This window comes from Trichechus manatus, unplaced genomic scaffold (genome assembly GCF_000243295.1).
Source record: "Trichechus manatus latirostris isolate Lorelei unplaced genomic scaffold, TriManLat1.0 scaffold00052, whole genome shotgun sequence".
Classification (NCBI taxonomy): domain Eukaryota; kingdom Metazoa; phylum Chordata; class Mammalia; order Sirenia; family Trichechidae; genus Trichechus; species Trichechus manatus.
This window is the reverse complement of record NW_004443988.1, coordinates 7628938-7652172: the sequence shown is the minus strand read 5'-3', so window position 1 is coordinate 7652172 and position 23235 is coordinate 7628938. Positions and strand designations below refer to the sequence as shown.

The 23235-nt window shown below is 42.5% G+C and overlaps 1 protein-coding gene across 1 annotated transcript; it reads left to right on the top strand.

Annotated features, from left to right (window-relative positions):
* Positions 1-814: 814 nt before the first annotated feature.
* Positions 815-23221, top strand: PPM1G (protein phosphatase, Mg2+/Mn2+ dependent 1G). Its single transcript, XM_004377623.1, has 10 exons — positions 815-1195; positions 17558-17627; positions 18119-18204; positions 18703-18835; positions 19509-19924; positions 20473-20610; positions 20959-21193; positions 21585-21714; positions 22186-22288; positions 22610-23221. Exons 1-10 carry the CDS (start codon positions 1076-1078, stop codon positions 22811-22813), a joined length of 1635 nt encoding a protein of 544 aa, XP_004377680.1. The 5' UTR covers positions 815-1075; the 3' UTR covers positions 22814-23221.
* Positions 23222-23235: the final 14 nt, after the last annotated feature.

Here is a 23235-nt window from a genome sequence, read left to right as displayed (position 1 = left end):
TCATTTCACGCTTGAAGAGCGCTCTAACTAGTTACAGTCCCAGATTTTCTCCCTCCTATGGGCACTACATATAATGAGTAGACCAACAGTGCAAAAATGCCACACCAGGATTACAACGAAGACCAAGTCACCTATCCTGGCTCATAGGATCACCTCTATCCTATCGAATATTACTTAAAACCACTCTCCATCGAGGTCAGTCAGCTTCCTAAAAAATCCTCCTAAATGCAGTTTACATTCTTTGCTCACCCACCCAAACTTGCAACGTTTTTCCCCACTCCCTTGGTAAATGCAGGCGACGTCTCTGCTGGTCTAAATCTTTTCGATCCGCCAAGCAACAGCTTGTCTTGCCCTCCTTTGATCTCTTGCACCCAGCATAGACTGTCCCAAATATTTCTACATTAACTTGAATTATGTCATAGATCGAGGTCTCCTTTTTCCTTTGTCAGAAAAGACCCTCTCACATTCTTCTTGTATAGGCCTCACAGGCTTGGCCAGGTGCTTCAGAACAAATACTGGTCAACTTTAATTGAACTGAATCGGGCAGGGTTTGGGAGTCTGAAGGCGCGGTGGGGAGAGCGGGGGCTGATACACTAGAGGATGGACCGGAAGCCCCGGGCCCGACACAAAAGAAACCAGATAAAACGTCGAGAGGCCAAGTGAAGGACGCGAGGCCGAGGCGGCTGGGAATAGCGGTGAACAGCCAGGAACGACCTGTGGCGGGAACAGCGCCAGCCGCAGCCGTTGTGGGGCGTGACCACGCCAGTCCCGCGGCAGCGACGGTTGGGCGGACCGTTGTCCCGTGGGCGGGGCGAGTTGCTAAGGAAATGACTGCCCGCCGCGCCGCGCCGCGCCGCGCCGGCTGGGCGGGGTCTGGAGCCGCACGGTTTCCGCTTCCGTTCCCTCTGTGTTCCCGTCCCGTTACCGCCTCCTGGCCGGCCTCGCGCCTTTCACCGGCACCTTGCGTTGGCCGCGCCGTCCGGCCCGCTTCTGCCACGCGCGCACCCGGGGCTCCGCGCCGGCACGGGTCGCGACCCCGCTCGCCTGGCCCTGAGGTCTCCGGCCAGCTGCCGCCATGGGTGCCTACCTCTCCCAGCCCAACACGGTGAAGTGCTCCGGTGACGGGATCGGCGCCCCGCGCCTGCCGCTGCCCTACGGTTTCTCCGCCATGCAAGGCTGGCGCGTTTCCATGGAGGTGAGGCGGGAGGGGCCGACAGCCTGGGCGCTGCAGGGCGGGAACCCGACGGAGAAAGAGAACGGGGGGATGGGGTTCTCCCCGGGGAAGGGTCCGAATCGAGGACCTGCGGCCGCAGCGGAGTTTGGGGGACGGCAGCGAGCGCAGGGTCGGGCCGAGAGGGAGCTGCCGGTGCTTGGAGACGGTGTACCGGTGGCCGTCTTGGCGGCTAGGGCTTGGCCATGTGGGGAGAAGCACCTTCCGCCCACTGACCGCCCTTTCCCCGTGCCTGCGCGCCAACCCAGCTCTCCTAAATGGTGTGAGGTTTAGTGTGGGAGTAAAGGAGAAAAGAGGGGCTATTTATTCTCTTATTTTTGAGAGGTAGAGGCGAATAGATGTGAATGATGGTACTTTTTAAAAAAAATGCGTTATGTGGGGAGGCCTTATTGGGTGAGGAGGTTGACAGTGAAAGGAAGCCCGGGCAAATATTTTGTTTCAAATTCTTAACACTAAGTTATCAGGTCCTGGAGACGGCATGTTAATGTGGAGGCTCGACCTGCCCTCAAGAGTTGTCACTCGTTTGTACTGTTTTTCAGGGCCTTTTACTTCCTTCGGAAAACTTTAACTGTTAATCACTGTAATTTCTTTTTTATTATGCTTGGTATTTTCCGCCCTTGGGATTCCTCCAAAACTTACCAGTAATTGTCATTTGCCTGTGCTTGTTGTAGTGTGTAGTTTCTTTGATTTTTCAGTCATGTTATCAAAACATTTTTATTTTGGTCACGACGTACAGAGAACTGGTTTTCTTTCCTAAAAAGTTTCACTCCAGATAAAGGGGAAAAAGTCTGGATTAAAAAGGAGTAGTATTGGACAAAATGGATGTGAAACTACAAAGAGAACATCAGGGAAAATTGTATGGTGGAAGGAAAGGGAGAGAGACGTGTAAGCCTTGTCTTTGTGAAGAGTATTGTGACGTCTAGAGACTGGGGCCAGGGAAATGCTCTGGGATTGAGGATTTATCCATTTACTAGGTGGGCTTCAGGTAACAGGCAAATACTGTCTCCTTTGGGAATTTTCTCAAATCCCTCACTCCTCCCTGTGGTTAGCTCTGGAATGACAGTATGAACTTAAACCGTTTGTTGCTCAGACTCAAATTGTATATCCACAGCAGGCTTTAATAGTGGTTCTATTATTAGGTATAGAATTTCAGAAATAGAGGGGATCTTATAATTCATCTCATGCAGTTTTGCTCTCACATTTTACAGCTAGGAAATTGAGATGCAGAAAAGTTCTGATGCTTCTGCTTTGGTGGAAAGAATCTGTAGGATCAATTTGCTCAAAACACTGTTATCTGTATTGAACTGAAGTAAAACATTCATATTTCACTGCAGTGCACAGTATTGAGCTTACAGGTAATAAATGTCGTCTGACAGAAATATCTGGATATAGCTTCAAAAGGAAAACCTTAATGGGTTGGTTCTGGAGGTTCCATTTCACTGGCATTTTCTGTTAATGTGAGATTTGAGGTGACTGTCTCATCTCACAGAAAATATTTTCCACTTCCCTCTCTGCTATGGTTTTTCCTTTTCTTTGATATTCCTCTTTCTAGTTTTCTTTATGAATTGAGTTGCTTGGATATTCACTTTTCCAAGTCATTTGCCCAGTGATTCTTTGCTATTTACGTTTTCTCTGCAGGGCATTTCCCTTTATTTTTGGTTATTTTTCTGGTAATTAGAAGATGATTTTTCATCAAGGGCTGTTTGGTGGGTAGAGAACCTGCCAGAATGTTCCTTAGATCCTTATCTTCTTCCTGAGAGATAATAACTACTTAGGGTATTGAAATGGAACTTTCTAATGTGCTGTTTCTGAATTTATCCTTGTTTGAATTGTTAAATATGCCTTATCAAATCCTTTTGAAGTACTGTTTGGAATCCTGTTCTGTTTCATTGATACATTTCCTTCTGGCTTTGTTTCTTCTCTTAGCAAAGAAAAGTATAACATAGTTTTCTTTGCTACTGCAAGAAAATAACTATGACTTCCAGCCTCTTGAGCAAATCTTATCTTTTCGGAAGCATACTCTTATTCCTCTTAACCTTTAGGGCACAATTTACCCAATTAACATAGTCTATTTATGTTATTTGCTTGGTCCTAATAATTCAGTTGAGGTAAGTTTATTACACCAATAAACCTTGTGAGAGTTGCTAAAATCCTGACTGATGCATATGTTCAGCCTTAGAGAGTACTCCCTCTTCTCTTGAAGCAAGGATGACAGCCATCAATAAGCTTGTATTTTATACTTTGTACCTCTCTTTGGCCCCTCTTAATGTGGAATCAGGGTGTTTTGAGAAGAGTTCATTGAAATACCACAGTTCATGTTTCCCTCTCTTCTTTCTTCTCCATGTTTTGGAGAGACCTTTAAGCTGGTTGAGGTATGTACTGGAGGTGGGGGCGGGAGAGGGGCTGAGAGCTAGGTTTTGGAGGAATGCCTGAAAAATACATAAGGAAAGGCTCTGAGTTTTTGGTGGCTAATGAGAAGTCCAGGTCAACAGCATTAAAGGCAGTATCAATACTGAGAGTATAATTTTGAGTAGGCTAGTGGTTGGAACTCATCCAGCGGCTCCACAGGAGAAAGACCTGGTGATCTGCTTCCATATAGATTACAGCCAAGAAAACCCTACGGGGCAGCTCTACTCTGTCACATGGGGTTGCCATGAATTGGAATCAACTCAACAGCATCTAACAGTAACAGCCGTTTCCTGCCATGTAGATAGAAGCTGACTTAAGCTCCACAGAGGGTCATTGAGAATTGAATTTAGAGTTACGTGGAGCAGAAAATGCTTAAGACACCTGCATAACAATTTCAGTCATTATATTAATGGGCAAAGTATAAAATGAGGTACAGGCATGCTGTCGAATTTCACTTTAGAGAGGCATTGGAGGCTGAAGAGCATTATCTGATCCTCATCTCTGTAGTTTAAAGCACTTTTTGCCTACTGAACCAGATCAGAATTCCTTTGTCCAGGATGCAGTTAAGCTACTTTTATAAAAGGACATTCTTTATGCTTGTTTTTTAAATTGTTGTTGTTGTTAGATTCTGAGTCTTGGCAACTGTGTATGTGCAGAGAAGAACTTCTCTCCATAGGGTTTGCAGGGCTGTGACCTTTCAGAAGCAGATCACCAGGACTATCTTCGAGGCCCCTCTGGGGCTAGTAGAAGAGCGCTTAACTGTTTGTGCCACTCGGGGACCCTTAAAAAAGGACGTTCTTTTCATTTGATTAGCGTGGAGTACCTGTTCTTCACAATTCAAAGGTAGTATGAAATGATACGAAATTTATGCCAATGAATATGGAGATATTGCATTCTCCTATACCATTCCTTTATAAGTTCTCCAGTGACTGGAAGTTACAATCAGAACTTATCCTCCAAGATTTCACAAGTGTTTTACATACATTTCTATTGCCCCAGTCTTCTAGCAGTTGTTAATACATTTTTGGATATTACCAGTACCTACTCAGCTTCCCGTCCCCTGTTCCTCTATTGGGTCATCATCTTAGAATTGTATTTTGAGAGGTAAAGACTTGAATTTGAGTGTAGAAATTTAGACTCATTTGATCAGTATTTCTAGCTGTTGTAAGCAGCTATTAACAATTATGCTATCTGGAAGCACAAAATTTTAGAACTGAACCTACAGTATTACTGATGTTTCATGACACTCTGCAAACCAAGTACTGATTCCAGTGGAATTGTTCTCCATTTCCCTCTAGATCTAATTCAGAGATGGAGTATATCAGCTTTTAATCATGTATAGCGTTTGGGATTGTGTATTCCCAAATACACATTTTAAATTTTATTGAGATTTACTTCACATACCAAATAATTTACCCATTTAAAGTGTACAGATCACAGTTTTTAGTATATTCACAGAGTTATACAGGGATCACCACAATCAATTTTGGAGCATTTTCATCACTCCAGAAAGAAATCCGTACCCATTAGCAGTCACTCCCCATTTTTCTCCACCCCGCCTAGCCTAGACAACCACTACTTTCTCTGTCTCTGGTTTTGCCTGTTCTGGACTTTTCGTATAAATGGAATCATACGTCTTTTGTGGTTTCTTAGCATGATGTTTTCAAGGTTCATGTTGTAGCATGTATCAGTACTTCATTCCATTTTTAAAATGGAGATATAATTCATATACCATAAAATTCACCCTTTTAAAATATACAGTTTAGTGGTTTTTAGTATATTCATAAGTTGTACAGCCATCACCACTGTGTAATTCTGGAACATTTTCACCACCCCAAAAAGAAATTGTACTCATTAGCAATCAGTCTTTATTCCCCCTCCCCCCTAGCCCTTGGCAACCACTAATCTACTTACTGTCTATGGATTTGCCTATTCTGAACCTTTCATATGAATGGAATCATACAGATCATCTTTTGTGACTGGCATGTTTTACTAAGCATCATGTTTTCAAGGGTCATCCATGTGGCATGAACCAGTACTTCATTCCTTTTTATGGCTGAAAAATATTCCATTGTATGCATAATGCCATGATTTGTTTATGCAGTCATCAGTTGATGGGCATTTGGATTTCCACATTTCAGCTGTTGTGAATAATGCTATGAACATTTGTGTATAAATCTTTGTGTGGACATAATTTTTATTTCCCTTGGGTAGATATCTAGGAGGGAAATTGCTGGCTCATATGGTAAACTATGTTTAATGCTTTGAGAAACTGCCAAACTGTCTAAAGTGACTGTATCATTTTACATTTACACTAGCAATATATGAGTATTCCAGTATCTTCACATCCTCCCAACGCGTACTATCTTTTTTTTTTTATTATAGCCATTCTAGTGAGTGTGAAGTGGTATCTCATGTGGTTTTGATTTGCATTTCCTTGATGGCTAATGACATTGAGCATGTTTTCCTGAGCTTCTTGACCATTTGTATATCTTGGAGAAATATCTGTTCAGATCCTTTGCCCATATTTAATTGGACTATGTACCTGTTTATCTTTTTTGTCTTATCATTGAATTTTAAGAGTACTGTATATATTCTGGATATAAGTCATTTATGAGATACATGATTTGCAAACATTTTCTCCCATTCTGTGGGTTGTCTTTCACTTTCTTGATGGTGTCCTTTGAAGCACAAAAGTTTTCAATTTTGATGAAGTCCAATTTATCTATTTTTCTTTTAGTTGCTTGTGCTTTTGGTGTTGTATCTAAGAAGGTTTGTCTAACGGAACATCAACAACAATTTACTGTTTTCTTCGTAGAATTTTATAGTTTTAGCTCTTACATTTAAGTCCATGATCCATTTTGAGTTATTTTTTTGTGTGTGGTGTATGGAAGGGGTCCAGCTTTATTCTCTTGCATATGGATATCCAGGTGTCCTAGCACTATTTGTTGAAAAGGCTATTCTTTACCCCTATTGAATTATCTTGGCACCACTGTTGAAAATCGATGGACCATAAATGTGAGGGTTTATTTCTAGATTCTCAGTTCTGTTTCATTGATCTGTATATCTGTCTTTAAGCCATCATCACACTGCTTGGCTACTGAGTTTTGAAATCATGAAGTGTGAGTCCTCCACCTTTGTTCTTTTTCTTCTTTTTGGGTTCCTTGTGTTTCCATATGAATTTTAGGGTTAGCTTGTCAATTTCTGCACAAAAGGCATCTGGGATTTTGGTAGGGATTCTGTTGAATATGAAGATCAATTTGAGGAGTACTGCTATCTTAACAATATTTCATCTTCCAATTCATGAACATGAAATGTATTTTTATTTATTGAGGTCTTTAAATTCCTTCAACATTGTTTTGTAGTATTTAGAATACAAATTTTGTACTTTTGTTAAATTTATTCTTAGTATTTTATTCTTTTTGATGCTACTGTAAATGGAGTTGTTTTCTTAATTTTTGGATTGTTCATTGCTAGTGGATAGAAATACAGTTGATTTTTGTATATTGATTTTGTACTCTGCAACCTTGCTAAACTCATTTATTAGTTCTAATAGTTTTTTAGTGGATTCCTGGGATTTTCTCTATGCAAGCTTATGTCATCTGTAAATAGAGATAGTTTTATTTCTTCCTTTCCAAACTAGATGATTTTTATTTCTTTTTTTTCCAAATTCCCCTGGTTAGAGCCTCCATTACAACGTTGAGTAGAAGTGTCAAGAACGTATATCCTTGTCTTGTTACTGATCTTAGGTGGAAAGTATTCAGGCTTTCACCATTAAGTATAATGTTAACTGTGCATTTTTTGTAGATGCACTCTATCAGGTTGAAGAAATTCTATTTCTAGGTTATTGAGTGTTTTTAATTATGAGTGTGTGTTGGATTTTGTCAAATGATTTTTTTTTTCATCTATTTAAATGATTGCATGTTTTTTGTTCTTTAGTTTCTTCATGTGGTGTATTACATTAATTGATTTTTGGATGATAAAGCACCCTTGCATTCTTGGGGTAAATCCCATTTGGTCATGATATATAATCCTTTTTATATGTTTCTCGAGTCAGTTTGCTAGTATTTTGTTGAGGATTTTGTGTCTATATTCATAAGAGATATTCATCTGTAATTTCCTTGTATTTGTCTGATTTTATCAGAGTAATACAACTGGCTTCATCGTGAATTTCTGGGGAAATAATTCATATGCTTCTGTGCTATAAGTTTTAGCTACGAAGAGGAGGTATTCCCTCTTCTCCTGTATTTTGGAAGAGTTTGTGAAGGATTGGTATTCTTCAGATATTGGTAGAATTCACCAGTGAAGCCAGCTGGGCCTGTGCTTTGTGGGAAGTTTTTTAAAATTACTAATACAGTCTTTTTACTTGTTTGAGGTCATCTTTTAAGACAGAATGCATGTCATACTTTAAAGGTTTATTTTTTAAAAAAATGTTTTAAGAGAGAAAGCTTATAAAAAAGGCATAATTATATCTACCTTAAGATGAATCTGCATTAAGGAGTTCTCTAAGAATTTTCTGAAGTAGATGTGTAGCAAGTTTTAGACCTAGTCAACATTGTGTAACATGTTGCTACAGAAAGAAAAATGGACTGAAATTTGTGACTTTCCTTTATAGTCAGTCTACCAGTGATCTTGGGTGGCCCAAACGGTCAAATGACTGGACTGCTAGCCAGAAGGTTGGCAGTTTGAACCTACCTAGAGGCACTTTGGAAGAAAGGATGGGTGATCTGCTTCTGAAAGGTCACAGCCCTGAAAACACTATAGAGTAGTTCTACTCTGCATACATGGGGTCACCATGAGTCAGAATCGACTTGATGGCAACTGACAACAACAACAACAACCAGTGAACCTGTAACTTCCCAGTATGAGCCTTTTCCATGCTAAGTGTACAGTGAGAACTGCTGGTCTGCCAGTCAGACCTGGGCAGGAATCTATTATAATGATGGGACTGTTAAATGTTCCACACATCCTTTAAGGGAAAAGAAGTACAGTTCTATTGGCCAAAAGGCCAATGGCCTTTTAAAAAGTAAAGTTATGAGGAGATTGGGGGATATGTTTTGAGTGGATAAAGCTTACAGATGGAATGGAAAAGATGATAGGTACTTCTAAATGAAGTGTAAATAAATAGTATGTGCTTTTATGAAGATTAATTCTAGGTTCAGTATTGTTTACATTTTTATGAATTATTAAATGGAGGTGGAGTAGCCTCTACCCAAAAATTCTCCTAAATTATGTCAAACTCCTAGAAAGTGAAATATTAATCCAATTATAGGAAGACCCTTGAGGATGTGAGTGATCAGAAATAATAGCCTATGTGGACGCTATGCTAGATAGTGAATTTCAGGGAGCAGAATTCAAATGCTTCTAAGCTGTTAGTTTGGAAGTAAGAAAGGGACTTGAAGCCATTGTGGGCTGTTTCTTGAAGATGTAAGCACATAAACCAAAAACCAGTTGCTGTCTAGTCAGTTAGAACTCATGGCAACCCCATGTATCAGAGTAGAACTGTGCTCCATAGGGTTTTCAGTGGCTGACTTTTCAGAAGTAGATCACCAGACATTTCTTCTGAGGTACCTCTGTGTGGACTCAAACTACCAACCGTTTGGTTAGCAGTAAGCACATTAACCATTTGTACCTGTAAGCACATAGTAAGATGTTATTGTTGTTGTTAGTTGCTGTTGAGTTGATTCTGACGCATGGCGACATAGTAAGATAATATTGCAATAATCATTTTTAAAAAATCATTACTTCAGAAAAGGAAAGTTTATTTTATATTTTATTATTAAGTAAGGCAATTCCTAAGAGCCTTGACTCAGGTGGTGTGGGTTATTCTAGGAGTCATCTCCTCCAGACCATCTCAGTGGTTAGTGTATTATGATATATCTCTGGGTTTAGGGTAGGAAGTGAAGGAGGAGATATCCTTAAGGTAGCTGTCTTAAAGCAGCTGAGAACTCACCATTATAAGTAAACATGAAGGTCTTGCTGTGTTGTAAAGCAGTTAGGCCCCAGAGCTGTAAAGAGAAGAAAGACATTCTTTACTTTCAAGTGGTTTACAATCTAGTTTTGGAGCTAGGAGCACTGCTCTTCCTTCTTCCCCAGGGGAGTGTTGTATAACAGTACAACATAGCATATGCTGAGTGCCGGTTTAGTGGTATAGAGGCAATAAATACTAAGTTTAGAGAGAGAATGATCATAGAATATTGGCGTGGTCAGAAAGGGTGAGGTGGTGAGACTTTAGCTGGACCTTAAGGAAAGAGTATAACAGATAACTGGGGAGGAGGGAAGTAGGGGAAGAAAAAGTATTCGAAGGAGGGATATGAGGAAAGGCTCTGAGGCAAACATGCATACTACCTTTGTGGGGTGTCATTGTCAAGAATGGAGCAGTTTCTGTTGGGGAGTGGGATGAGAGGAGATTAGTTTATAGAGATGGGTAGGAATGATGACTGAGTGCCTTAAATTTCCTGTTAAGCGGTTTGGAATTAATCTTGAATGTAGTAAGAATTCATTGACAGTTCTAGCAATGTAATGTTGCATTAGAAAGATTAATCTGACAAGTAGTATGTAGGTTGGATTACAGGGAGCAGAGAATAGAGACAGAAGAGGAGTTAAAATACTATTTGGTAATCCAGTAAAGTAATCTGGGAGCAAGGTGATGAAGGCTATGAAGGCAGACTCAACAGGATTCAGTGATGGATGGTGGAAGACAGCCAGAAGTCAAGAATGACTGGTACTAGGTGTTGCCTGGGAGAGTTAAGATTCTGTTGACAGAAATAAGAAGACCTGTAGGGGAAGCTCAGATTTTTGGTAGACTGCTGAGTTCCTGTTTATATATGTTAAGTTTGATGTGGAGAAGGAACATACTATAGAAACAGACAATTGGAGGTAGAGAACTACAGTTCTTCACAGAACCCAAGAGAGCTTTCAAGAAGCTGACATGGCCTGCACTATTTAATCCTCTATAATGGTCCAGGAGAATGCAGCCTGCAAAATGGCAATTTGAAATCTGTTAAGGTTATTGTTTACTCTCTGAAGTAAGATTCTGAAAGAGAAGAGTTTGAGATTATGAGTTTAAGAGGAAATGTTAATTTAGGAAAAGAGGAGAAATACTGCTTTTGAGGTGAAAGTGAAGGAGAGGTTTTGAGAAATTTTGAAATTGAACAGGGAAGATGAGGTAGTTCTTGAGATATAATCTTGTAAAGTAAGAGGTGAACTCATCTGCCAAGACAACTTGAACAGTATGGGAAAGGTCTGAGACTGTGGCTGTGGTTAATGTATTTAGAAGTCAATACGGAATACAGAAAAAAAAAATGCTGTAGAAGTAGTGATCACAATCAATATGATTTCATGAATTCTATTACTAGCAAAACTTAGTGGCTCTGATTCAGGAGTACAGAAAGCAGTTGATGGAGTTATACAGGGTGGGATGATATTTTCTAGATTGCTAAGAGACAATGTTGAACTACTTTGCTCTGGCTCAGAAAGGGACAGAGAGAAAGGCAAGGGTAAAGACAAAGAGGTTTTGATCAAAGGTAGAAAGGGAAAAATTGAAGCACTTAGAGAAGATGGGGCAGTACCAAGTGATAATATAGATCAAAGGCCTCACCAAGAAGTGGAGGAGTAAGTCAGTACTCGGGAGTAGCTTTTGGAACTGTGACCCCCAAGGTGTAACATGAATCTTTATTGTGGGCATTCCTCTTTGAGAAAAAGGATAGAGAAGAATATATAGCTGAATGAATAATTTATAAGGATCAGCGCAGAGCTGGTTCTTATGAGATGGATGTTAAAGATGTACCCAATGTCCAACTTTCCCAAACTGCTCTCCCACCCTATCATCTCTAACATCAACTACTCCTCCTCCCCTCAGTACTCTCTCTCCCATCTTTGGGTTCCGTAATTTGCTGCAGTGTCTCACAGAACTCAGGAACCATATATCAAGGAAATGGCTCACAGAGTTATGGAGGCTGGCAAGTCCCAAATCCGTGGGTAAGGCATCAGGCTGGAGGCTTTTCCTGACCCACATGGCTGCAGGGGCTGATGAGCCCAAATAGGCAGGTTGGATGACAGGCTGCTGGCTCACAAGGCTGTGGAAGCTGGCTAATCCCAGAATCAGCAGGTCAGATGGTAGGCTGCTGGCTCAGGCTCCAAGAACCAGAGGTCAGATGATCACAAATAGGATGTGGGATCCAGCTTAAGAGAGAGAGCTTCCCCAGAGTGCTCATATCCATTTGATGCAGACCATACCCTCAAGGAAACCACCACTACTTGAACAGGCGGTGATTTGAGTGAGTCATGACCTTTAGTAAGGGTAGTGACTTGATCACACCTTCTAGCAAGGTGGTGACTCAAGATACATCCCTAATTCTGCCTCATTAACACGACTACAGGCATAGAGGCTAGGATTCACAACACATCACAAAATGGATGATAATTAATTACATCAGATCACAAAAATGGAGAACAGCCACACAATACTGCGAATCATGGCCTAGCCAAGTTGACACATGACCCCAGCCATTGCAGGTTCCATACATTTTATTTGCACAGTCACATTCAGTCATTATGTCTGAGTCACAAAGACTATGGCTAGAGGGGCTATATTATTCGTTGCACCGCAGTAGCAAATTCCATTTTACAAAGGGTTTTTACTTTTTTATATGTTTTGTATCATCCTCACAACAGTCCTGTGATGATGTAGGTAAGATATACATTGCTATTCCATGTTATAGAGATGTCTTAGTTTCCTAGTGCTGCTGTACAGAAATACCACAAGTGGGTGGATTTAAAGAACAGACATTTATTTTCTCAGTTCTGGAGGCTAAAAGTCCAAATCAAGGTCTCTTCTTAGCCTTGTTGATTCCTTCCTTGGTTTGCATATCTCTGTGTCTAATCTGCTCTTTTTATAACTCAGATGTTAGATTAGATTTGGAACCCACTCCACTCTGCAGGTATGATCTAATTAACATTACAAAGAGAACCCTATTTTCAGACAGGATTACATCCACAGGCACAGGAGTTAGCATTCGAACACACATTTTGGGACACAGGGGAATCCATAACAAGAGCATATAACTGAGCTACCAAGAAGTAGCTGGCCAGAGATCATGCAGATCATAGGTTTGTCATGTTGTTACTGTTGTTCAGAATGGAGCAATATGGCTTCATGTACAAAAATAAAAAATAAATGTTGAAAAGTAGAAAATAATTATTACTCAAATTTGCTCTCCACTGTTAAGTTTGATATATGACCTCCCAGACTCCTAGCATAGACATAGATTTTCTTTAGTTTTTGCTTTTTATCACTTAATATATTGTGAACTCCTTTTCAAATCAACACATATTCATCATTTCAAACAGCTGTATATATTCCATTGGAGGGATATACCGTTTGTATTTAATCTATTCATGGCAATTTAGATGTTTACAATTTTTTAAAATAAATGCTGTAATGAACGTTACTGTACATATCATAGTACCTCTGTCTAATTACTTCCATAAAATAAACTTTTTAGATAGAATTACTAGGTCAGAGGGCATGCATATTTGAAATTTTGATATATATTACCAAATTGCCTTCCAAAGAAGCTGTACTAATTTATATTCCTGTCAGTCGGGGTATAAGAGTGTGTTTTTACCTTCATTCTTATTTCCATTGGATATTATTAATTTTTTTCATCATTCTAATGTCGTAAAAAGGATGTTTATTTGTTTTAATGTTCATTTCTTTGATTACTAATGAGGTTTAGTATTTTTTCATATGCCCACTGGGGCTACGTCTTCTGCTTCAGAATCACACTCTTGTGAGGAACAGATGAGGAAGTCGAAAAGATGAATAGAGGATGTGGGTTCAAAAGAGATGGTACAGCTGTGATCTAGAAGTGGCATTGCAACACAGGGAAAGGCCAGTTGATCTTATTCCACTGGGAAGAAGTGGACATGAAGACTGCTTATAAAAATGGCATGGTGGCGTTGGCGTCAGACCTTCTCTAACTTCCGGGGAAGGGGAGGAGAGAGAATCAAGATCATCAGCCCAAGGCTGATTCCTGTGAAGTGCAGGTCAGACATACCTCCTCTCTCCAGCCTTTTTACCAATTCTGACACCAGCCATTCCTCCCATGACACTACTACTCTGATGGGTTCAATAATTTGTTGTAATGCCACACAGAACTCACAGATCATACTCAGAGTTATGGCGTTTATTAGGGAAGTAACAGGTTACGACTTGGGATCAGGATCAGCAGGCTACTATTCAGGATCAGGATCAGGATCAGGAAGCATGTAGGCAAAGTCTCCCTTCTTCAGTGCAGGGTAGCTCTCTTAGCTCCTCTTGGCCCCCTCAGGACAGGCTCCCTCTCTTGGCCCTTGGCCTCTGCCCTGCTTGGTCATGTGTTACAAGGCTCTTTGGCTCCTACAGTAAGTCCCTGGAGGCACCTCACTTCTCCAGGAAGCCTCCTGCCCAAAGACGCTTAGCACTCTGGCTCTGTGGGTTGACTTGTCCACTGTAGCCACATTCCTCTGTGGGCTGGGAATCTCACTGGGCCATCTCCTGCCTTCTCCCATGTTATAGCTCTCTGTCTCCTGGGTCTAGGAGGTTCTCAACGCAAGGACCCCAAAGGACATACTCGCTCCTGGCTCTTCTTTCTTGATGCTAGTGAGGTCCCCCCTCTGCTTCTGGGATGGCTCATTTTAAGGCTAGGGGAGTGGCAAAACTGACCAATCCCCTCATTAGGGTTCCACATACCTTATTTACATAGCCCCACCCAGTCATTTTGTGGGAGTCACAAGACCAAACATGGCTAGAAGGGCCATATTATGTAATTCACTGCACTGCACTGCTCCTCCCTCCCTTACCAAAAAAGTGGAATTATTTCAACCAGTTTCTCAAAGTTTAGTAGTACATAGTCTTTTAAAAACATTTAACTTACTTTTGAGAAAGTTATACTATACAATCCTGTGGTTCACTTTCACTCCCATCCATGCCTGTACCCTTCATTCCCTCCCATGGTTAACTGCCTTTATTAGTTTCCTGTGTGTCCTTGTAGTGTTAAAGTTGAAAAGACAAACGTCTGTTCTTATGTGCGCCCCCCCCAACCCCCGCACCACTGCCATCACCGCCACCACCACATCTCCCTCCCCCCCGCCCCCGGCAGCTTACTATATACATCATTCTGCACTTTGCTTTCTTTACTTAACAAAATTCCTTGGAGATCTTCATAGTTTTTTGTTGTTGTTGTTTTAAAGGAAAGCAGTACTTGTGGGACTCCAGTATTTACTAAAATTATTTCAATGGAATGTTTCTTAAATGTGTACATACATAGAACTGAACATAAATTCCTTCCCAACAAACCAAACCATAAAATCAACAAAATTAGAATCAGCAGTTAATGCGACACAGTTGTTTCGCTGAAATAATTAGACATTCACAGCATGGATTTGGAGTGACTACTGAGGTACAGGTTCTTAGGAGCTTAGCATGCCTGTACTGCACTGTGTCCTATGCTGATTCAGTTCTGCTTTTCTGTAATCCCACTCAGTTCTCCTTAACTTTGTTCTACTTTTTCTTTTTCCATTACACCACCTTCTAACATTCTAAATGATTTACCATTATTGTGTTTATTTATTGACTGTATCCCTCACTAGAATTCGCTTTTTATGAAGTACGAGTCTTTATTTTGTTCACAGATATATTCCAAGCACCCAGAACACATCCTGGCACAAATATTAGGTGAATGAATTCTTGGGTGCATTAAACTTTAAGAACCACTGGTAGACGATGCTGGGGCAATAGATAATCATTAATGCAGGAGAGAAGGTGCTGAGATGGTGGTGACAAGAAAGGTGACAAGGTGACAGTGAGATAAGCCCTGGCTTAGTTGGAGGGAAGGGAGGTCAGTGTGGCTGGAGATGGAGTGGTTGGGAGAGGGAGAAGATGACCTTTGTTTGGTCCATTGTGCTTTCTTCGCCTTGGAGCTGAGGCTAACGAGGCCGTTGGTGATGACCTTAGATAGGCCATCAAGGGCCATCCTTGCAGCTTCTTAGTTTCTGGGGCACTTTCTCCTGAAGACAATCAGGGAAATATAAGACTTACCCTTCCTACCTTCAAATCACTAAGTTTTATTTTCCTGACTTATGTAACTAAGACATAATGTGATTTCAGGGATGGCAGAAGAACCATTCTACTCTGATTTTCTCACTGTTAATATTTAATTAGCAATTTAAAAATGCTAATGCCTAGAAGAGGAAGGAGAACACCAACTGAAATTAACTTAAACAAGGATAATTAATCAGAGTAAATAGCTGATTATGCACTTCTTGTTTTATTTGTAGATTACCTGAATGTAGGTTGGTAGTGTTGGGCAGGGTGAGCTGTGGCACACTTTTACCTAGGTCTGACAGTCTTAATTGAACTTTGGCTTGGCATGGAGCATTAGTTTGGGGTGGCAGAATTTTTTATTAGAAGAATTTGGTCAAGCCTAGCCTTTCAACCAAAATGTTGGTAGGCAGGACCAGTGCAAACTTGTCTTCAGGTGTGCCATGGCATTAGAGTTGAATACCTCAGTTCCAGCTGGGGATAAGAGGTGGGAGGCCTGACTATCTGGAGTATTATAAATTTCAGTTAACAAGTACTAAACACAATGTGGTATAATAGAATTATTCGTTGGGAGGATATTCTTTTGTAATGGTATCCTCTGCCTAGCCTGAAGGTAACTTCTTCAGTGAGTTAATGTTTGAGAGAGGAGAGGAAGAATTTGTTTAGATGGTGCTTTTTAAAAGAATTTTTTTTGCTTTAATAAATGTATGCAGCTTTACAAATTTCTAGTGCTTTCACTTAGGCTGTCTTAGGAGTCTCCCAAAAACTTGTCAGGTTGGTAAGGCAGGGACTCCCCTCATTGTCCATTGATGAAAATAAGACTGCAGGGGGCTAGACTGGAAGAGAGCCTAGACCTTCTAAGCCCCAGTCCAGGCTTCATTTTTCCATCCATTTTAAATGTTGTTTGATTGGTTGAGAGAAGAGGATTCTGGGAACAAAAATAAATGAAAAAATAGCAACAGACCACAGAATCAATAGAGGGGAGAGTAAGGCTGCATCAGACTTAAAAGGCAGGGTAGTGTGACTAAATGGTTGGGTCTGGAGATGCGGTGGAAATCAAGGAACACATAGACAGAGCCAGTTCCTTGGCAATCCCCTTACGGAGGATGCAGTTTACAAAATTGCTAAGATTGAATCAACCCAAAGTAGATCTGTGTTTCTACAAGATGCTGTCCTTTTAGCCTACTTGTGTGAAGCTCAGTTCCTCACTTGGAAAGGACAGGACAAAGGCAAGCATGGTTACCTGACTGAAGAGGAACATTGAAGAAACATTGGGGAATGGAAGCTCCTAAGAGCAGGGCTGAGAGATCTTTAGGAAGAATAACACTCTGTTTTGCCTGGAAAGTTATTTTTCAAAGGTCCTTGGGTCTCTTTTCGCTGTCTTTCCTAAAATTTTCTTCCTTGAAGTTCACTGATTCCTAGAATAGGTCTGGAAGTGACTTAAAGATCCTTTATTCTGGTTCTCCACATAGTTGCCACAAATCCAAAAGAGTCAGGTCTAGAGTTCCAGCAGCCAAACACTCTGCCATCTGGACTGAGATCTCCTAGGCTGAGGCTGCTAGACTGAAGAGGTAGTGCCCTGATTCTCCTCTTTCCTCCCTCCGAACTTACCTTTCTCCCCCTCCCATCTCTTCTCCTCCACTCATCTTCCCTCCCTCCCTCCTTTTTTTCTTATTTTGTCATCCCGTCTTCCTTATTTCTAGGCCAGACAGGCCAGCCAGGGAAGGGTTAGTGAATGAGATTACGGTGTGAAGGTGATCCTAGTGACCTGAGGTATGAGGAAGAATATCCTTCGACTTTGAGAAATGCTGATTATTCTCTTCTTTTTCTAGGATGCTCACAACTGTATTCCTGAGCTGGACAATGAGACAGCTATGTTTTCTGTCTATGATGGACATGGAGGTAACATTAGTAGATCATATTGGTAACATTCTGGGACTTTACAGGGAAGAACAGGTCTTCTGTTCTTTTACTTTCTAGGGTTCTGGTCCTCAGATACCATTTCCTGCCTGGGACTGTTCTTCTCTATTCCACCATTCCTCCTTCCCAATAGGATATTGTAGGATATTGGATTGGTTCATGATCTCACCAGACCTTGTTTAATCCAAGAAACCTCTTCCTATGTTAGCATTTATCTTTTTTTTTTTTTTCCCATTGAGAACTAAGTATGCAAGTGAGAAAAGACGGGATATATTAATATAGCCCTGAGAGGGGTGCTGATAAAGTCTGTTTTCTGGGTCAAAACTTCCCAAACATTGTCCTTCAAATGGGTTTCAGGTATGTTAAGATACTCATCCCCTTAACCCAATGTTCACTCGAGTATAACATAGTAATATTATATCACTTTCTATGTGTGGGAAGCAGTGCTCTGGGTGATCTTACCTTTCTTCTAGGGGAGGAAGTTGCCTTGTACTGTGCCAAATATCTTCCTGATATCATCAAAGATCAGAAGGCTTACAAGGAAGGCAAGCTACAGAAGGTCTGTCTTCCCACACTGTTCATTCTCTGGATCTATACCCGTTGCCACTGAGTCAATTCCAATTCACAGCGACCCTATAGGACAGAGTAGAACTGCCTCACAGGGTTTCCAAGGCTGTAAATCTTTGCAGAAGCAAACTGCCACATCTTTCTCCCGCGGAGCAGGATTTGAACTGCTGACCTTAACCACTGCGCCACCAGAGCTCCTTTCTGGTTCTATAGGTTTTCGCTTTTTCCCCTAACCCTTGGCTTTTTCTTTCTCTTCGCCCCCTAGCTTTTTCTTACTACATTTCTTAAAGAATTATGTACCTAATCTGAGCTTACTCCCACTCCCACCTGATTAGGCCTAGGTTTCTGAACTGTTTTATATGAGTGACTTCTAGTATGGCAGACACACACTAATTTGTATCCTGTTCTTGTGCCCAGGATTGAATATACGCAATTCATTTTGTACCCACTGTCCTTTTTCCTGCACTCATACTGTTTTGCTTATGTTCAGGCTTTGGAAGATGCCTTCTTGGCTATTGATGCCAAACTGACCACTGAAGAAGTCATTAAGGAGCTGGCACAGATTGCGGGGCGACCCACTGAGGACGAGGATGAAAAAGAAAAAGTAGCTGATGAAGATGATGGTGAGTTTGGCATTACCTGTTTGACAAGAAATCAGCATTATTAAGAACCATTCTTTATATAATTTATATGTCAATTCTAAGAGAGGATGGTTTCCTAGGGACCTGGGGAGTCCTCACGTTAAAGAACCCCATGGTGTTCTCTTGCACTACATGTGTTTATGAAAAGAAGGGAGAGAATTAACCTTTTTGAGTGCCTAGTGTCATAGTTGTAAGCATTTTTACATATATTATCTGTGGTCATTGTGATGGGGAACTTCCTGGTTGCTGCTAGTATTTATATGACCCTTTTTCCAAGACTGGAGCAGTCATTAGCCCCAGCAGCCAGTCATTAGGCCTGGGTCATAGGCCTAGACTAGCGTTGTAGGCTTCCTGTGTCCTTAGCCAGAATAGGGTTTCTAACTTGTCCAATAATGAATGAGAAGTGAAAGGGGAAATATAGTAACTGTTGTTCCTTTGACTAAGAACGGGATGAAAAAAAAAGACCAAAGGAAATCTGTGAAGGCAGATGTTACTTGAGGAGAAGGAAGCAGAGGGGCATTCTTCTGAGACTTGAAAAGGAGTGGGAGGCTGTGGGCAAGTTGGAACTCAGGCTGTGAGGGCTATGGAGGTAGTTGAACGACTGATCCTATGAGGAGTCTGGCTTGGGGGCTCTGATTTAGCCTCTTCTCTGCAGTGGACAATGAGGAGGCTGCACTGCTGCATGAAGAGGCTACCATGACTATTGAAGAGCTGCTGACACGCTACGGGCAGAACTGTCACAAGGGCCCTCCCCACAGCAAATCTGGAGCTGGGACAGGCGACGAATCAGGGTCCCAGGGCCTCAATGGGGAGACAGGACCTGAGGACCCATCTAGGGAAACTCCTTCAGAGGAAAATGGCCCCACAGCTAAGGCCCACACGGGCCTTTCCTCCAACTCAGAACATGGGACTGAGGCAGGCCAAGTTGGTGAGCCTGGCACTCCCACTGGTGAGGCTGGGCCCTCCTGCTCTTCAGCCTCTGACAAGCTGCCTCGAGTTGCTAAGTCCAAGTTCTTTGAGGACAGTGAGGATGAGTCAGATGAGGCGGAGGAGGAAGAGGAAGACAGTGAGGTAAGGCCTGTGGGGGCAGGCAGATCCTGAAGTTGCAGAGAGGGCCTTTTTAGTCACTATCCCATATCTTTCAGCTTTTTTTTTTTTTCCCTTCTCCTGTTTTGACATCATCATCTAAGATCTACTGTACTCAAAACTTTAGCCTCCTTGAATTCATTATTTCTACCATCACTGGTACCCATGAGCCCTCTTACCTCTTCCTTTGTTGATACTATAACAAAAAGATCTAGTTCTGGCCTTTCAGAGTCTGTCTCTTAGATAGAGAACAAGAAGATAGTTGGAAGGTGCTTTTTGCTGGTAGCTCTGGCCTTCCCCAGGGCTTCCTGCTCATGACTGCTGAGCCCAGTTCAGGATGTCAGTTATACCCATCCTAACCTCCCCCCCCGCCCCCGCCCCAATTTTCCCATCCTGTTCATACAGTTGCATCTTTCAGTATTTTGAAGACTTGTGTTCAGTCAGGGCTTCTTGGTTCTGGGTGTGAGTTGGGGGGGGTGGGGGGGAGACGGGATCATCCCGGTCTCAGCTGCCTGGAATCCTCCCTCTGGCAGGAATGCAGTGAGGAAGAGGATGGCTATAGCAGTGAGGAGGCAGAGAATGAAGAAGATGAGGATGACACTGAGGAGGCAGAAGAGGACGATGAAGAAGAAGATGAGATGATGGTGCCTGGGATGGAAGGCAAAGAGGAGGTGTGTGGGGAAGGGGAGCATTGAGTCTGGAAAAGCCAAGAGACAGGTGTGAATCACCAGATTTTGACTTTGGGACAGGGGTCCCTTGATATCTTAGTACTAAAATCATGGTCATAGGGGGACTTATTCTGCAAGGTGAACTAGGTGGTGAGTCTTTTGGGTAGAATTATCTAAGAGAGGGAGCATGCTGTTGTCCTGGAACAGTTAAATCGGTGCTCCTCCTCCTCTTAAAGCTCTCCTGGAGGTCCCAGTGAGAGGAGAAAGCGTAGGTGAGTGGTCAGAGGTACACCAACCAACGAGGAACTCATGACCAGGAGCACCCATTTTGCTCCCTTTTTTTCTCTTAAGCCTGGCTCTGACAGTGGCACAACAGCAGTGGTGGCTCTGATACGAGGGAAGCAGTTGATTGTAGCCAATGCAGGAGACTCTCGCTGTGTGGTGTCTGAGGCTGGCAAAGCTTTAGACATGTCCTATGACCACAAACCAGAGGATGAAGTGGAGCTAGCACGCATCAAGAATGCTGGTGGCAAGGTCACCATGGATGGGCGAGTCAACGGGGGCCTCAACCTCTCCAGAGCGATTGGTAAGGGCTGACAAACTATGGAAAAGACTTCTAGGGTCTTGTTCTCTGTCCCAGACTGCTTAGTAGCAAACTCTAATCTTATAGCCCTTATACCTTTCAAAGTACGTTCATATCTATTACCTCTGTCCTTAAACATTTCTGTGAAATAGGTAAGATAGGTATCATTATCCCCGCTACTTTTTGGATGAAAAGACAGATGAGCGATTTACTTAAGGTTTAGCAACCTGATGACAAGGCTGAAACTAGGAAAACTAGAACTCATTTTTCCATTGCACTAGATTATGGTGCTTTTTAAGAAGGAAAATGAATGGCAAATCTTGACCTGCCTCAAACACAAGTCTGGTGGAATTACCCAAACTACTCCAGTCAACCAACCATTCCTTTACTTCAGGCGACCACTTCTACAAGAGAAACAAGAACCTGCCACCTGAGGAACAGATGATTTCAGCCCTTCCTGACATCAAGGTGCTGACTCTTACTGATGACCACGAATTCATGGTCATTGCCTGTGATGGCATTTGGTGAGCACCTGGGGAATGCCCTAAAATTCCATTTCTGCAGCATTCTGTCCTAGAGCTCTGAGCAGCTTTGGCTTTATCATTCCTCCAATGGTCCTAGGGAGCCCTGGTGGCATAGTGGTTAAGAGCTCAGCTGCTGACTAAAAGGTCAGCAGTTCAAATCCACCAGCCGTTCCTTGGAAACGCTATCGGGCAGTTCTACTCTGTCGTATAGGGTCGCTATGAGTAGGAACTGACTCGGTGGCACCTAATAACAGCAACAACAATGGCCCTAGATCAGCACCTTTTCTCAAGCTGATCTAGGATTGGAGCCTGTGTAGACCTGTTGATGAGCCAAGACCTGCAAGGCCAACGCAGAGCTGAGGAGAATCTCTGGAGGTTTTTATATTGGTCTGTGCCATCACCTCTGTCCACACTCCCCTACTCTGCCTGGGTGGAGCTGCACAAGATTCTGACTATTGTTTTTGACCTCAGGAATGTGATGAGCAGTCAGGAAGTTGTAGACTTTATTCAATCAAAGATCAGCCAGCGTGACGAAAATGGGGAGCTTCGGTTACTGTCATCGATTGTGGAAGAGGTGAGTCCCAGGGTGGAGGGGAGAGGGTGTCTGGTTTGCATAGCCAGAGGTTTCTCTTTTAGCCTGAGCTGATAATCAGAGCCTAGGAGAGCCATTAATTACTGACATGGCAAACCTGGACAGAAAAGTTCCATCTTCCCTCATTTCTCTGTGACTCAGCCTTAAGCTTCATGGACTAGCAAGTAGGCTGTTTTGTGATACCTGATGCCCATTCACCTCCTCCCTGTCTCAGCAGGGAGAGCCAGCCCTCTTGTAGGGTTTTAGTTTCTGTCCAGGAAGGTGTTCAAACCCCATGGCTGAGCTGCCCTGCCTCTTTTGCAGCTGCTGGATCAGTGCCTGGCACCAGACACTTCTGGGGACGGTACAGGGTGTGACAACATGACCTGCATCATCATTTGCTTCAAGCCCCGAAACACTGCTGAACTCCAGCCAGAGAGTGGCAAGCGGAAACTGGAGGAGGTGCTCACCTCTGAGGGGGCTGAGGAAAACAGCAACAGTGACAACAAGAAGGCCAAGCGGGACTAGCAGTCATCCACACCCCTGCCCACCTAGACTGTTTTCAGAGCCCTCCGGACCTGAGACTGAGTTTTGTCTTTTTCCTTTAGCCTTAGCAGTGGGTATGAGGTGTGCAGGGGGAGCTGGGTGGCTTTACTCAGCCCATTCCAAAGAGGGCTCTCCCTCCACACAGCAGCCTGGGAGCCTCTCCTGTCCTCCCCAGCCTCCTCCGTTGCTCCTTTGGGCTCATCACCGGTTCTGTGCCTGTGCTGTTGTGTTGGAGGGAAGGACTGGGTTTCTGGTTTTTACTCTGTGAACACTTTATTTAAGGACATTCTTTTTTATCGGCGGCTCCATGGCCCCCAGCCGCTTGCACCTGCTCTCTGTTGTACACTTTCAATCAACACTTTTTCAGACTAAAGGCCAAAACCTGATCGTGCCCATGGTGTCAT